Here is a 15,525-nt window from a genome sequence, read left to right as displayed (position 1 = left end):
TGTGTGTGTGTGTATGTGTGTGTGTGTGTGTGAGAGCGCCATTTTTCTTTGGCCGAATAGCACATTAACAAATTCAGAGGGGTCAGATTTTTGACATCTTCATTCATCCTACTCGGCAGGGCTTCTTCAAGCGCACTGTGCAGAACAACAAGCGCTACACGTGTATCGAGAACCAGAGCTGTCAGATAGACAAGACACAGCGTAAGCGTTGCCCTTACTGCCGCTTCCAGAAGTGCCTCAACGTCGGCATGAAGCTAGAAGGTAAGAAAAACTCTTGCCAGTTATTGGCAGCTTCCAGCTTTAGTAATTTCAGACTGAAACAAATTCAGTCACTCTGCCTGAGCCTCAGGCTTTCCTAGCTTTTCAGTACGAAATAATGAAATCTTCAGAACTGTACATGGTACCAGATGACTCTTAATTATTTTACAGACTATGTGTGTATGTGGAAAAGTATGCAGCTTCACAACTTTAATGACAGTGAATAGTTTTCAAACCAACTGATATTTGATACTGTAGTGAGTTCGAGCAGCAGTCTTCAGGCTGCGTCCTGATTTGAGCAAGCTGTCAGAGCCAGGGGAACGAGAGCTAGGCCTGTTTTCGTCACAACATTTTCAGAAAAACTTTTTAAGATAAAGGCAATGCTGAACAAAAAGCTATTTAGAATATAAACTTTTATTTGTTAAATCTACTGTGAAATTTTTTATTTTTTTCAAAATAGTGCATGTATATATTTTTTCCCTAACATTCGCAGTAAAAATATTAATGTTATTATAGAAGTTTGTATAAGAGTCATGTTATAGGACATGGTCTGTTATATTACGCTAGAATATTTAACTTTTCATTTTCTTTCTTCATAAAATGATCAGCTGTTGATTCCTTATAATATTAAATGATAGATGATGAACTTTGCTTGCAAGATTACAGCTAGGTGATGCACTCTGCCGTTTGTGTCATTTGAAATAAATATTCTATGCTTATGTCTGCTGATATCCATATGTTTATAACTCTTCAGCCACGCAAGGTTTATTTAAAGCTGATAACAAATATGTTTTAATTTGCTGAAATCTGTAAGTGCTGACAAGCGTCTGTTCCTGTCTCTACCAAAGTCACATTATCATTATTGATAAGCAATGGCAACTTGTTCTAGTTTTGTCAACGCCTGGAAAAAATTCCTATAGAGACACCATTGTGTGCTGTGTCTTAGTGTCTTTTATCATGGGTTGTCCTCTCATCCTTGATTTCCGTCTTATCTAGAAATTTAGAGTAAGAGACTTTGTTTACCTCTGCACTGTGGCTGCTGAGAAAGTTAAGCAAGTAGAAAAGGCTAAACTAAGTGTTTATTCATTCAGTTTGCAAGCAATGCTGCGCACAATGGAGCATAAAATGATTTCAGTTTCATCAACGTGCGTTATCCATATTAAGCACCACCATGAATCAAAGCGCCGCGCAACTCGGGAGGGTGGATATTCAGAACGAGCCCCTGGAGTGAGGGGGGAGAAGAAAAAAAACGCAGTCTCGTCTCTCAGCGCTGAAGGCAGCTTGCTGTCCCATTACATATGCATTGGTATCATAGCTATTCATGTATGTGCATGGAGTAGCGCACTCTGAGTGGACATGACAAACAGTGTGTCAGGATCCAGCCAGGGGAGGCATTCGTATGCCTGTGATAAGACAATGAGCCTCGCCCAAACTAGGTTTAATATTCCTGTATATTAAACACATATAAATCAGACAATAAGCAGTCACACTGGCTCACCACAACACTAATCTGCCTGCACACACACACACACACACACCCACAAACAGCCAAATACACTTAAACAGCAAGTGCACACAAGCAGCCTCCCACGTGCGCTCACAGGGGCAAGTTTATGGGGATTTATACATATTACATAGATTAAATGCTGCTGCAGAAATACACAAAAGAGGAGACCTTTCACACCCCCTCGTCTTTCATAGAGCAAAGAAATGTGTATGACATGCATGTAAATAACCTTGTTTAATTAGGTACCAAGGTTTTCAGGGCACAGTTGCTACAATCATGCAGGTTCACATCTAATTGTGATTTCCCAAAAGAGCCGAGTATTAGTTTCCAGCTCATTAATTTCCCTGTAATGCAGAGTCATTAATACTTAAAGTTGCCACAATAACATTTGTTTTTTTTTCTTGATAGAATACATTTTTAACAGTCACATTAAACCTTAAAATATTTTTTTAAAACCCTATGGATATAGTTGTAGAGGCATCATGGGGACTGTTACCAGCTCCCTCAGATCAGACACATGGGATGGCACACACACACACACACACACACATACACACACACAGCTTTGACAGGGCCCATTAAAATCAGCTGGCAGCTGGCTTTTTTATTTTAATTATTTTATTAATTTCAGCTTCTCCTGCGCCGTGTGTTCTGCAGTTATTAGAGGGCTGTTCTGACAAGTGAGCACACAGTGGTTAGGTCTTGGTGTGTGTGTGTGTGTGTATTATTGTTCCCTATTCATGTGTGTATGAGTGTAAAAGGGGTTGGTGGATCCTCCAGCTTTCCCAGCTTTCCACCTGCTGACAGTGTGGGACCTACAAGAGAAATAATGAAGCGTAAATAATTGACATGTGTTGAACAGACTCAAGCGTGCCTTTTCCTCCTAGAGAACACTTTCTCTCCTGAATTATGACTATATGTTGCCATTGTTGAAATTATTTGCCTAAAGAGACTACCCTGTAAAATGCACTGGCATATTATTAGTCTATAACATGAACTGCACAGGAATTGTAAAAGCCTCTGCAAAGCATATTGGCATCCTAAATGTATATTACTAATTGTCTATACACATTAATTCATGATTATAATTTATGGTTTAGGTCATGACATTCATGAATTAATTACTTCTCTCTTTTCTCGACATGTACAAGCTGTGAGGGCGGACCGCATGCGTGGTGGTCGCAACAAGTTCGGCCCCATGTACAAGCGGGACCGTGCGCTTAAGCAACAGAAGAAAGCACTGATCCGTGCAAGCGGCCTCAAGCTGGAAGCCATGAACCACACCATGCAGACCGCACCCGCTGACCTCACTATCTCCTCCGCCATCCAGACCATCCACTCAGCTTCCAAAGGGCTGGCACTGAGCCACCACCACCACCACCATCATCACCAACACCATCAACATCACCAGCATCACCAGTCCAGCTCTGACTATGACCGCAGCCCCTTTGTCCCATCGCCCGTCAGCATGGCCATGCCACCGCAGGGCTACCAGGCCTATGGGCACTTCCAGAGCCGAGCCATCAAGTGCGAGTACCCCGAGCCGTACAGCAGCTCACCTGAGTCGTTGATGGGCTACGCATACGCCGAGGCGCCAGGCTTCCCGCGCTTGGTAGCTGAGCTGCTCAAGTGTGAGCCTGATGAGCCACAAGTGCAGGCCAAGATCCTGGCCTACCTCCAGCAGGAACAGGCCGGCCGCAGCAAGCACGACAAGCTCAACACGTTTGGCCTCATGTGCAAGATGGCTGACCAGACGCTCTTTTCTATCGTCGAATGGGCGCGCAGCAGCATCTTCTTCCGTGAGCTGAAGGTAGGCAGAGCTCTGATATATAGTGTATGTTAACAACATAGTTCTGTGCAGTAAACCTCCTTGAAAGCAGGCACAAACACACTTAGCCTAGCAGTAAAGAGTTTTCGAGATCATTGTTTAAATATACGTTAACATTACTATTAACAATAGACCCCTCTATTATACAGCGACATGTATCTGCTGAGGTTCTCTACCTCACTATTATGTATTTATATATATTAGGCATATTGAGAACATATTTCAGTTACACTGGTTATTAGAACTTTTACTAAATGTGTGTTTAAAAATGTCTATATTAAAATATATAGTCAATTACTGAGGCACTCAATGTTTATTTTGTAGTGGTTTTATAATGGTTTCATTGTCATTTTGCCAGCTATAATTATCATTTAATGCTTACAGTCAAGCTTCTGTAAACGTTTAGTCATAATATTTTACATAAAGTGCTGACTGAGTAGAGCGTAAGGATTTAATTCAAGGTTAAAGTCTGTACGTGTTCAGATCTACTCTAGCGGAGCATGTTGATAATGTTGCTAGACAGATAGCATAGCATAACTATGATTATGAAGATACATAGAGGTTTTATTCTGCTGTGTTCTCGGGGCACAGTATGTGTTTGCTTATGTATAAATTTATAAATGTTAGTAGGCCATGTTTTATTGCATCAGCTGTAACTGAATCAGTTTTAAAATTCACTTGAATCCAAAGCGCCGCTGGCCTCATTCTCACTCGTTGTCTTTCTGGAGCAGTTGCTGATGAATGCTAAGCCAAACATGGAAATGAAAAATAACTGTGAAAATAAACCAATTCCTGCGACGCTCATGGGAGGAAAACAATTCTTTGGACACCTGTTTTCCACATTTGAATAATATTCTTTTCCTTGTAGTCACATTTCCTTTATTACGTGTTACTATTTTGCCTAACTCCTTGTTTGCAATCATTTTCAAATTGTTGCCTCATATAGCTTTTTATATGCATATGTCGAGCTGGTCATTAACTCAAGCAACCACAGCCCTGCTGTGTAGCATTTTATTTTTAAGGTTGCTGTTCAGTTTAGAGCCTTTTCTTTGAAATGAATTGTAATGGTCACCCTCTTCACAATGCTATTAGCACTAGACCTCTATTGCCTGTTCTCTTCCTCATTGGTAGAATAGGACAGACTCAATTCAGCATGGATTAGCATTGTGTTTGGCTCATTGCTATTATGTGCTATTATACTGATAATTGTGGTTGAACTTTGCCTTTCGCTGTGCTGGATAACCCTCGTGTTGCGGTGACTAGCCCACACTCTTACTGTGGATGATTACTTCACACAGCCCTTGTTAAAAGGTCCTAGGGTGTAGGTGTCGGATTTGACATTAGTGAACAGCAATGGAGGTGTAATTAGCGAAGCTCTCATGAGGTACCCTCTCTAAATCACACACCGGGAAAAAAAAGGCAAAACAAACAAAAAAGCTACCCTGCTTGTTTCTCAGAGCCTGCTCCTGACACTAATTAGTGGATACTTGTTCAGTTATTGTTAGGCACAAAGACTTGAGGCTTGTAGATACTAAGGGTGCATGAGAGGATCCTGCCCTGTTTCAACAGGCTTTACCTAGCAGCAGCTTTAGCACGGGAAAATAGCACCGGGGTAAAATAACGTGGCTTCCTGCTAACAGATCAGAGCCAGGTTTCCCAAAAGCATCACAGAGTTAAGTTCATTTTAACTGGTAGAGAAAATGTTGATTATAATTCTAAATTATATATTTTAAAAAAAGATTATAAAAGCGCTACCATTTAGCATTTTTTATGCTGCAAAGCTTTTTGGAAATTGACCCCAAACCAATGTGTTAATATTTATTGCTTTCCTTTATGTATTTTCCTGATTGGTACTGTGTCATTCATAAATCAAGCTATAGCACAGATTATTGATTACTGATTATTACTGATTATTTCTCCTGTCACTAGATATTTGATTTTGTCTCATCAGTATGTATCCAGAGAAATGAGAAAGTATTTTTACTAGAGGTGGCAAAGCTTGAAAAGTTCACTGTATGATACACAGTAAGATAACCCAATATCCATGTTTTTGGTATGTCATGGCATTTTTTTAAAGAGGACAAGTGACATCTAACACTGCAGGAGGTATTAAATTCATTATACTATAATACTGTATAAAAATAACTTAAAATGACTGGTCTTAGTCTTCTATGGTTAATCAAATCATCACATTTTTAAATTTATTTTATAATATATAATGGTACTTTATTTTAAAAGTATTATTTAAAAGTGTCCTCATCTATCATGTATATCATGTATTTTCTGATCACAGTAACACACTCATAATTTTTTTTTTTTCTCGCTTTCTATGGATAGTGTAATGTTCTTATCATGGTGCTCGAAAACATTTCTAGTTGACTTAGCCTTTAAACGTAAGTGAGGATAGTGTGTTTGACCATAATTAATGGAGGAGGTTTCTTATCAAATACACAATATGATAGTACAACAAACTCGCAAAAACTTTGTCAAACACATGTTGAAAGGCAGTTACACACTTGCTCTTGGTGCCTTTTACCTCACGCTACTATACACACTCGTAGTGGAACACTAGGTGTTTCATCTGAAGCGTTCAGGGAAAATAATCTGTCACTGACTTTTGTTTGTACTCGATGTTTAACATCCTCTTGAGCATGCTAATGACAAAGCCGCAGGTAGTGTTTAATAAACAGAGGAAATGCAAGCGAATATGAGGCTTGTCAGAGGATCTGGGGAACTGCAAGGCCACTATAAATACACCTTCATCTGCGTCACTATTATTAGCCTCCTAAGAACAAAAGAAATTCCCTGGTAATAGAGTCGGCTGTGAAACGTCCTCCAAATGTTTAAAGATTTAGTTTCCATAAGGTGGACTTAGTTACAGCACTCATAAATATTTTGTCGTGAATAGCCCTCTAAATAGAGCTCCCTATTGTGTTCAGATGAATAAAAGAGAGAGGCAGAGCACACATATTCTAGTGGTTAGTTCATACACTTTTGGGAAAAAGTTCAACTCTGATAATAATATTAATAATGAGTCTATAGATGTGCTGTGAGCTTATTATCTCCATTTTAGTTGACACTTTAATCATTGTTTTAACACCTTAAACTCCCAGGCCCGTCGAGTCCAGACCTTCATTCCACACTATGGTAAATACATACCTTTCCTACTAGTGTCACTGTAGTTACTCAATAGTATGATTTAAGATGAATAACAGAATTATAAGCTGAGAGTTTAAAGGGTTAAGAGGTTTTTTTTTATTTTTAATTCTGTACATTTTTTGTAGGTGATTCTGGATTTGAGCTTGAGTGATTTTATTGGTAATATACTAAGGTCAATATATTATTATAATAATACATTTCATGACAATATTATAATAAACAGAATATAATTTACATTTAGTTTAGTTGTCGATATACATGACACGTATACAGTAGTTCACATTCCTTAAAAAAACCATGACTTTGTTTTATTTGTATTTTTCAAATACTTAAACATATCACTTCAAAATGTTTGTTTCCTGTGAACCAGTTATTGTGTTTGTGTGCAGGCACATGCATTGGTGCATGTGTGAGTGGGTCTGTGTGTTTTGTTCTGTGTTGCTCGGTTATCGGTGAATGTGTGTATAAGTGGCCAGTGTGTGCTGAATGCGTGAGCTGGGCACAGAGAGGTGGAGAGGGGGAAACAGATGCACTCTTTCCTTGTTGTCAGACCCATGCGTGCCTGTCTTCTCCCGGCCCTGCTGTTAGCATTTGACGTGGGGAGTGATTCACGTCCACAGAGAGATTGGCCTTTTCATTGTGATCTCCCTGCCATTGTTTAATAGATAGGATGCATGTACTGCAGTTTTCCTCGCTACACAATAGGACCAAAATACACAGATTCGCCATACATTTCATTATTCTTCTATGTGTCCCTCTTTCCCAATACAGCATGTAGTGTTAAAGGTAAACTTCATCACGGCATGAATGAACCCGTTAGGTGTATATTTAGTCCTTTGAGCTGATAAAAGTCACCCATGCAAAGCTTACAGTTCCTCAACATGTGGTGCCCATATTTATTTTTACCTGTTCATGGCTGCTTGGGGACAGTCCAGAAAAGCTCTTTTTTTTCCTTCTCAGTGAAGCGAATGACAATACCAGGCCCACCGTTAAGCCATGCAGGAGTGTATTAAGGTCTTGTTCTTTACGTTGTACCCAGCCGCAAGGCTTGTGCTTATTGGAAAAGCAGCTGCAGAGCAGAGAAGAGAGAGCATGGAGCACTGGGTTCAATGAGGCTCAGTCATTAATTCACATGTTTTTTCACCTGCTGAGAGCTCTCTATTAGGTATAGGCTCTAATAGAATAGGTATTCTCACTCTCTAGATGTTGGAAATGAATTTGATTTAATTGGGTGTAATTAGTCAGTGTAATTGTATTGATCTATTATTGAGGCCTTAATAACACACAGTAGGCATCACTTAACCAAATGAAGGTAAAGTGATGCTGAATTTTAGCCTGTTACAGTTGATTCACTAGCAGCATGTGTTGATCAGCACAGCGAGTAAACGCACTTACTTGGTTTTTTTCTTTGGTCTTTGGTTTTGTGTGAATATTGCACCTCCACATTGGTAGTTGACTGTATAGATTTCACTGTCCATTAATATTACTTTTGTAAATTGCACTCAAACACCCTTTTTTTCCCCCCAATGTCTGACAGTCCAATTTTAGGAGTGTGGGTTAGAGACTATAATTTCCAACAGAGCCCATATCTACAGGAATTAATAAGGCGTTGCAGATGCGATCTGTGAACTTGAAGGCAATTTATATTACCCCCTTTCTCCTGATGTACACACACACACACACACACACACACACACACATATACACACACACATAACATCCGGTAACAGCGTTTTGGTGCAGGTCAGTCGGGTACGCACTGACAAACAGCCCAGTACACGCAGCCACAGATTTGTAATCGTGTCCCTGGTCCATTGCATTTGAATTATCCCAGCAGGGCCCTGCGTTGCTTTACATTGCAGTGCAGTTTGGGGGGCTGTAGAGTGGATGAACAAGGCACCAAGGGCAGGGGTGCATGCTGAAGGACAGGGGGGGAAACAGGTGGGAGGTTAATGGCCCCTGGACCGGATCCACCAAGCATTCAGACTTGATATATGGGCTCTGGGCCTGGTCGCAGGCGTAAGCTTTCAAAGATATATTATTTCATTTGAGGAGCAGCGTTCTCATATCCCACATTTGTCCACTGATAGATGATATCCCCATGCTCACCGGCAGCCACAATTTGAGATGGCATGTGAGTTTTTGTAAGGCATGCTCCTGTACATATTTCTCTATCTTTCTTTCACTTTTTTCTCTCAGTTTCTCTCTTTTATCCATAGACTTCTTCCACAGACGTTGTCAGTTGAAACTGTCTCCTTTCTCAGCTACAGGCTTATGGATTAGCAGGTCTGATTTCTATGTTTTTATATTACATCAGGAGAGAGGAAGCAAGGTGTAGAAGTCTATGAATCATAAATGAGACAGAACTTGCATATATGAATCCTAGAGCAGCACAATGAATTAAATACCATTGGAATACTCTACCCAATAAAGCATTAGACGTGTAAAAGAGTGCAGATGTTTATTATTACATGAACTCCTTACTCCCTGTTTCCTTTTTGTTCCTCGCGATAGTCACTACGTATAATTCATTGATTGTTGTGGTCAGCTGTGAAGTGCTTGCCTCCTGACTGCAGTGTTCCCCTGAAACAGCTGAGCACAGCTCGGGTGTCTCGCTCCATCCCCAGAAAGCTGCTGTCGTGCCTCAGAGACATGGTTGAGAGGAGGAAGGAAGTGTGTGCACTTGTTAAAAGAAAAGATTTAGGGTCCGAACTCCCTGCAGGGTTGTTGGAGGGACTCCAGAGATGACCCACAGTGGGCGGACAGGGGTCTGCTCCTCCACTTGTTGCTTTGATGAGGGATAAAAGCTTGCCGTGAACTCTAGGTTCTTGCCGTAGAGCTGACAGACTCATCCAGCTCTTGTGTTATTCCGCAGACGAGCGTCTATACATGGGTCACTTTTTTTCATGCTCCTTATCTCATTGTTGTGGCTTGGAGCAGCAGAAAGCAGACAAAGAGAAATCAATTCAGATCATTTAATAGGTTTCAGTGTTTTTTTATGGAATTTAGTGTCTAGATCTAGATCTTGTGATTATTAAAGTAAATTTTAGCTTCTTAAGAGATATATGCAGAATACAGTTGCAGCCCCCAATGCCACAGTCGCATTAGGGCTGGATGAGCAGGATGCATTTGAGAATGAATAGATATCCAAAAGTAATAAATGGAAAGTACTCTAATTGCAGAAACAATGTTGAAAGAGAAATTGCCGTTGTCCAAATATTGCCTGTGGTGTGCAAATAATAAAATTCTTGCACTATGTATTCTTTTCTTTAGAGTTCAAAGGTCCCTGTGGCCTCACTGCACCTCTGCTATTTTGGACTAAAGTTCATGAGAGCAACAATAAAAATGCCACTTAAATGTCTCGATAATTTGTCCCTTCTCCAACTACCCAAATATCACCTGACATATGGCACACTAATGTGCGCTACATTCACAAAGCCACTATAGGTTTACACCTGTTCTTACTGACGGGTTTAAAAATGAAGCTATAAAATATGAAAAGTATAAAAACTTTTAGTACTGGGGACTTGCTTTATATAAAACAGACATAGTTCACATTCCTCTCTGTAATGTATCTTTTTATTCCTTTTTAGATGAAAAAAAAACCTGTTAAACCAAACCTGGTGACTCTGTTCCTTGGCATGCACTCGGGGTTCTTACTTTGCTTTTAGTTTTGCACATTGAAGTCTTAGTTTCTTTCTCCAGTGTGACTCACTGATTAATTATCAGCCTGTAATAGGTGCAGGTCCGAGGCTGACAGCCTCTGTCCACCGCCTCTCTCTATCTGTCAGCAGTTGTCTTCGATGTCTATTTTTGCCTTTTTTTTCTGCCATCTATTCTGGACGTGCTGAAAGGGGCCAAAGACAATAGATAAGTGTGCTGGTCGGAAAGACTGGCATGCGGTTTAGGTTTACACTTATATTTAACCGGCGTGTGGGCTTGGATTTGTGTTGTGCTGAATGCTATGTGAGTTTCAGCTGTGCAGTGTTATGCAGAGTTAAGACGAGGCGGGAGCTGCAGGGACCTCAGACAGGAGAGGACAAAGCCACCTGTTTATTATAGAGTTTTAAATCACAGTTTTTTTTGTTTGTTTTTTTTTTGGTCACTCTCCTTCAGTCTTTTGGCTGGAGCTGGCACGGTACTTTCTTAAATGCTTCCATACACATTACATACAGGAACATTTTTAAGTTATTAAAATAGCATTCTTGCTTTATGGGGAATACTCAGAGAAGATGAAAGAGTGGGGGGTGATGATTCCTGAAGCAAAGTAGGACTGAAATATGTAAAGTTCAGAACAGATATGTAGGGGAAAAAAACATGATTCAATGACAGTGGTTTTAATGTTAGACTCAGCTGTTGTGATTTAAATGCTGAGACAAATACGATTACAGAGCTGTCCAAAATGCTTTATATATGAGGAGCTGCACATGTGTTTTCCTTGGATTTATTCTAGTAAGTTCCACATTATAATACTTTTAGCTGAAATTAAGTATCATCACCCATCCTGTAATTATACCACAGTGATTATTGCACTGATGAAAAAAAAAAAAACTCTAGAAATAAATGGATTATATATTCTATATAATGGGTTGGATATTTTTCAAATACATAAGTGTGATCCTGGGATTTAAACTTTCATTACTAATAAATAAATAATGCACATGTATAAAAACAAAGTGGATCTTTCGTTGTACGATTGATGTTATATCAATTAGTTGGCCAATTTCAAGTTTCATAAAGCAACAATTAATCTGCTGTCTAAAGAAGATGCTATTGTGAGAAAGGAATACCATGGGAGAGATTCTGCAGGATAAAAGCATGCAGCCCTGTAGAAAAACACATGCATAAAGCCATCACGCTGGCACTCAGACCGTCCAGCTGAATAATCCCAGTCAGGCCGCATTCGTTCCCTTCCCCCAGCCAATCAGCAGTCATTTCCTTCTGTCCATCAACATGTCACACGAAAGTAATAAATATTGAGAGCCAATAAAGACCTCCATAAATTGAAAAATCGAGGGAAAACACTATATGGGAAATAAAATCAAATGAAAATGTGGCGGTCAGTCTGAGCGTGGGAGCGTGTGTGTGTTTGTGTGTTGTAGATTGAGCACCAGTGGTGGATCGATAGCCAGTCGATGCACTGCACAGAACTCATTTTGAATTTGGAGAGCATTATTTTCTCACTGCGCTTTGGCAGGAGGTGGGGTGGAGAGGCAGAGTGTATTTGTGTGTGTGGTTGTACTTCAGGGAGCTCTTGCTCCCTTGACTTCATGTATATTAGGAGACTAATGTTCAGCTGAATAATTGATTAGACTCTGCTCTGTTTTTGATAATTAGTTGATAGCTTCTTAGCTTTAAGCTCTCCGATCCACAGTAAGAGACTTTGAGGCTCTTCCTATTTTTTTTTTTCCTGTTGTTGTTGTTTGGTTGATTTTTCTTTCCCCCAAAACATGTTATGAGCATGCCATAGAGGAACAACAATGTTCAAGAGCTCAGATGTACTTCTCATAACCTCTTTCCAGTCTTTCTTTCTTTCTGCTCCTGCTCTTTCTCTCTGCGCAGTGAAGCTGAAGTCTGCCAGTGTAGCTCAGAACAAGTGTAAAGAAAATACATGGCAATATTCAAAATATATTTGTTAATCATGTGTATTTATAATCATCTACATTGTCTTCCTTATTTTTAGGCTGGATTTTAAGTTTGTAGGTGTGAGTATAGGTTTATTATATCATTCAAAATCTCATGAATCTACATGGTAATTATTCATATTAATAACATAGGGGTTCTTTGCTAAATATTAGGTAGGCTGTTTGCATTAATTAGCAAACGTGACTGTGTATTGTTTGTCCTAGAATGATCTGCAGCTGTTTTAGTCTATTTCTCTTTTCAGACCCTGTAGCTAAATAGTAATTTAGCAATTATTCTTATAAAATGAATTGTTGTATTTATTAACTTACATACAGATTATTAATTAAAAATATAAAAATGATCAATAATGTATTAGTAAAGAATTCCAGGTTTTGAATAATCTCAGTTGTAATAATAATAATTTAGGAAATAAATTCATTTCCAATGTATATTATTTATCAAAAATGAGAGTTGAGAATGATTTAATGTTTAAAATGTATTAGTCATAGGCACTGATCAGTTTGGTCCTGGTCATTCCAGCACTGTATTACCACTGCAGCTATTTTTTTATTTCGTACTACACCACTGTATTCCTCTGCATGAATAAGCTGGTTTACACACAGGTCACAGGTCACAGATCAGTCTTCCGTAAAGCCTTATCTCAGCTGTTCTAGGAGAAAATACCCAACTGCTCTCAGGTCAGCTCATAGCCTAGCAAAGGTTACTACCACTGTTTATTGTTTTCTGGCTGCTATAACATGGCGCTGGATGCTGCGATCGAACGCAGTGGGTTTTACAGGTCAAGGGTCAGTCTGACGAGTCTGTTAATGTGGTCAGCGTGGGAACTGATCAGTCTCCCTCCTTCTGAGGTGGAGCCAATCAGGATCCTCGGTTTAACAATGGAGCAGACAAGGATACCTGGTTCTAAATCTGAGCATACCGTATATACCCTTGATAATCATCCATCTCATACACACACTCACAGTGCAAGAGAGATGGTAAAAAAAAAAGGGTCCTGCCCTCGATATTAGTTTTGAGTACCAGATTTTATTTTCCCCATTCCTGTTTTTTTTTCCAGTGAAAATAATGTAATTATACCATACGGGATTGTTTTCTCTGCATCGTAGTCGTATCGCTTTTATTACGCTCAGCAGTGAAATTTCAAAATGACATTGAACTGTGAATGTATATGTACAGTACATCAAAACTACAGGCCCCTAACAGCTGCTCAAAGCTGATGTCTATGTCATAATTTGCTGCCCGTCAGCTGCTCTCAGATCATTTGAGCCGAACTGTAGTGCTGTGAATGACTTTTGTGAGTGTTCACTGGTGCACTGCTTTAGCTTTGCTATTGAACACTGACATTCTGAATATCAGGCACATTAAGAGCAGTAACTGAAACTAATTTAAACCAAGAGAAAGTGAGATCTCAGGCTAGTCTCCAGAGGACTATGAGTATAGAGAAATGTGCCTACAGTGACGGGTGGCCACCTGCTGCTCAAAGTCCCAGCGTGCTTATCACCTCGAGCTGTGGACGCAGGGGAGCAAACAGAGGCCTTGCCATGATAAACATGCAGGGAGATTTCCACTGGATCAGAGAAACGAGAGGCCACATGAACTCTCAGTCCTGAGCATCCGCAGCAAGATACCAAAGCCTTGTGGATTTCTGCATTACCACGTGGATCTCTGAGTTGCCTCATGGGACTGGAGGATCGCTACATCTTCCCTGGAGCCTCATTATTATTATTATTATTATTATTATTATTATTACAACCAAGGATCAACTACATTGTAATTATGATCTCTGTCGCTTGATGTAGGTATATACACTTATCCCCAATGAGAAGCCACAGAGAAGACACAGTTTTAATAATTTCTGGCTGGTGTGTAGCTATGTAGTAACATTCTATGTTTCAAACCTGAATCACAGTACTAGGGCTCTGAATAGTTAAGCACCTATAGATATTTTTTAGTCATGAAATTTCATGTTCATGTTGTACTCACTATTCGCAGTAAATAGTATAGTAAAGTAGATAGTAGTAGTAGTATAGTGTAGTATAGTAAAGGTATAGTAAAGCAGAGTTTAGGAGAGTAATAGTGTATTAATGGAGCAGTGGCAGTTCAGTGGTTAAGCCGTTGGTCTACTGATTGGTCATGCGTTTAAATCCCTGCGCTACCTCGGGCCCGCAACCTGCAGCTGCTCAGTTGTATAAATGAGATAAATGTTAGTCGTTTTGGATAAGGGTGTCTACCAAATGTCGTAAATGTAAATTCTCATACCATTAATCTATACGAAATCCGCTCACCATGAAAAAATTAATTTGCATCAAACGGAGGAAAGGAAGTGTATGTGACGGGCGAATGAACAGATGTCCACCGAAGATGACTCAAAGCTCCTGCGCTGTCCTACAGTCTCATTGAAGTGACTTCAAACCCCACCCGTAGGTTTCCCCAGCAGCCACACTAATCCACATCCAAGAAGTCAAAAGGATTCATGTGCCATTTCTTTTTTGCCCCCCCTCACGTCTTTATGTAAATGTCATTTTGGGACAGTCTTTTGTGATTCCATTAATCTGGTCATTAAGGCACTTCAAATAAAAAAAAAGCTACTTATTAAAAGCAGTTCCAGCTGTGTACCCTCGTTATTCTCTCTTAACAATGCTTGTGGCACTCTACCAAAAACATGAAGAGGGAGAAGGATAGCCGGGTTTTGGCAATTTGGTATGCTCCATTATCATCATTCTGGACTTCATTTACATTTGAAAATAACTGAACATACCATGCTTAATCACTGTACCTTTTGTTTTAAAAAGATTTATTTCCATAATACCTAGAGTGTAGTGTAGTGTAGTGTAGTGTAGTGTAGTGTAGTGTAGTGTAGGTAAAGGCTAACCAGCTGATCGAGACATTGATGTATCAGTGCCTGAATTACTGTAATGTGATTGATTATTTTGAGGATGTGCATCTTTAGTTGTAAGTACTGAGAGAAAGGTGTTTGTGAAAGTACTAGTGATTTTGAAATATTGAAAAAGTTCTATGAAATATTCTATGAAATATTGAAAGCTAGTCTGTGATCTGGGCTTGGAGGTGCTATGACAATAAGAGCTGCAAAGTGATTCCCATCATTCCAAAGCTTTAAATGTAATAC

At 39.6% G+C, this 15,525-nt stretch overlaps 1 protein-coding gene across 4 annotated transcripts in view; it reads left to right on the top strand.

Annotated features, from left to right (window-relative positions):
* The window catches only part of nr5a2 (nuclear receptor subfamily 5, group A, member 2), a 46,274-nt gene that overhangs the window by 6,782 nt on the left and 23,967 nt on the right, over positions 1–15,525 (top strand). For all 4 annotated transcript variants that reach the window (XM_053238228.1, XM_053238227.1, XM_026926135.3 and 1 more), the window contains 2 exons: positions 120–261; positions 2,917–3,575. In XM_053238228.1, coding sequence (XP_053094203.1) covers positions 120–261; positions 2,917–3,575 — 801 coding nt within the window. The remainder of the gene's footprint in view (positions 1–119; positions 262–2,916; positions 3,576–15,525) is intronic.

This window comes from Pangasianodon hypophthalmus, chromosome 11, assembly GCF_027358585.1.
Source record: "Pangasianodon hypophthalmus isolate fPanHyp1 chromosome 11, fPanHyp1.pri, whole genome shotgun sequence".
NCBI classification, from domain to species: domain Eukaryota; kingdom Metazoa; phylum Chordata; class Actinopteri; order Siluriformes; family Pangasiidae; genus Pangasianodon; species Pangasianodon hypophthalmus.
This window is presented reverse-complemented; position numbering and strand designations above follow the sequence as displayed.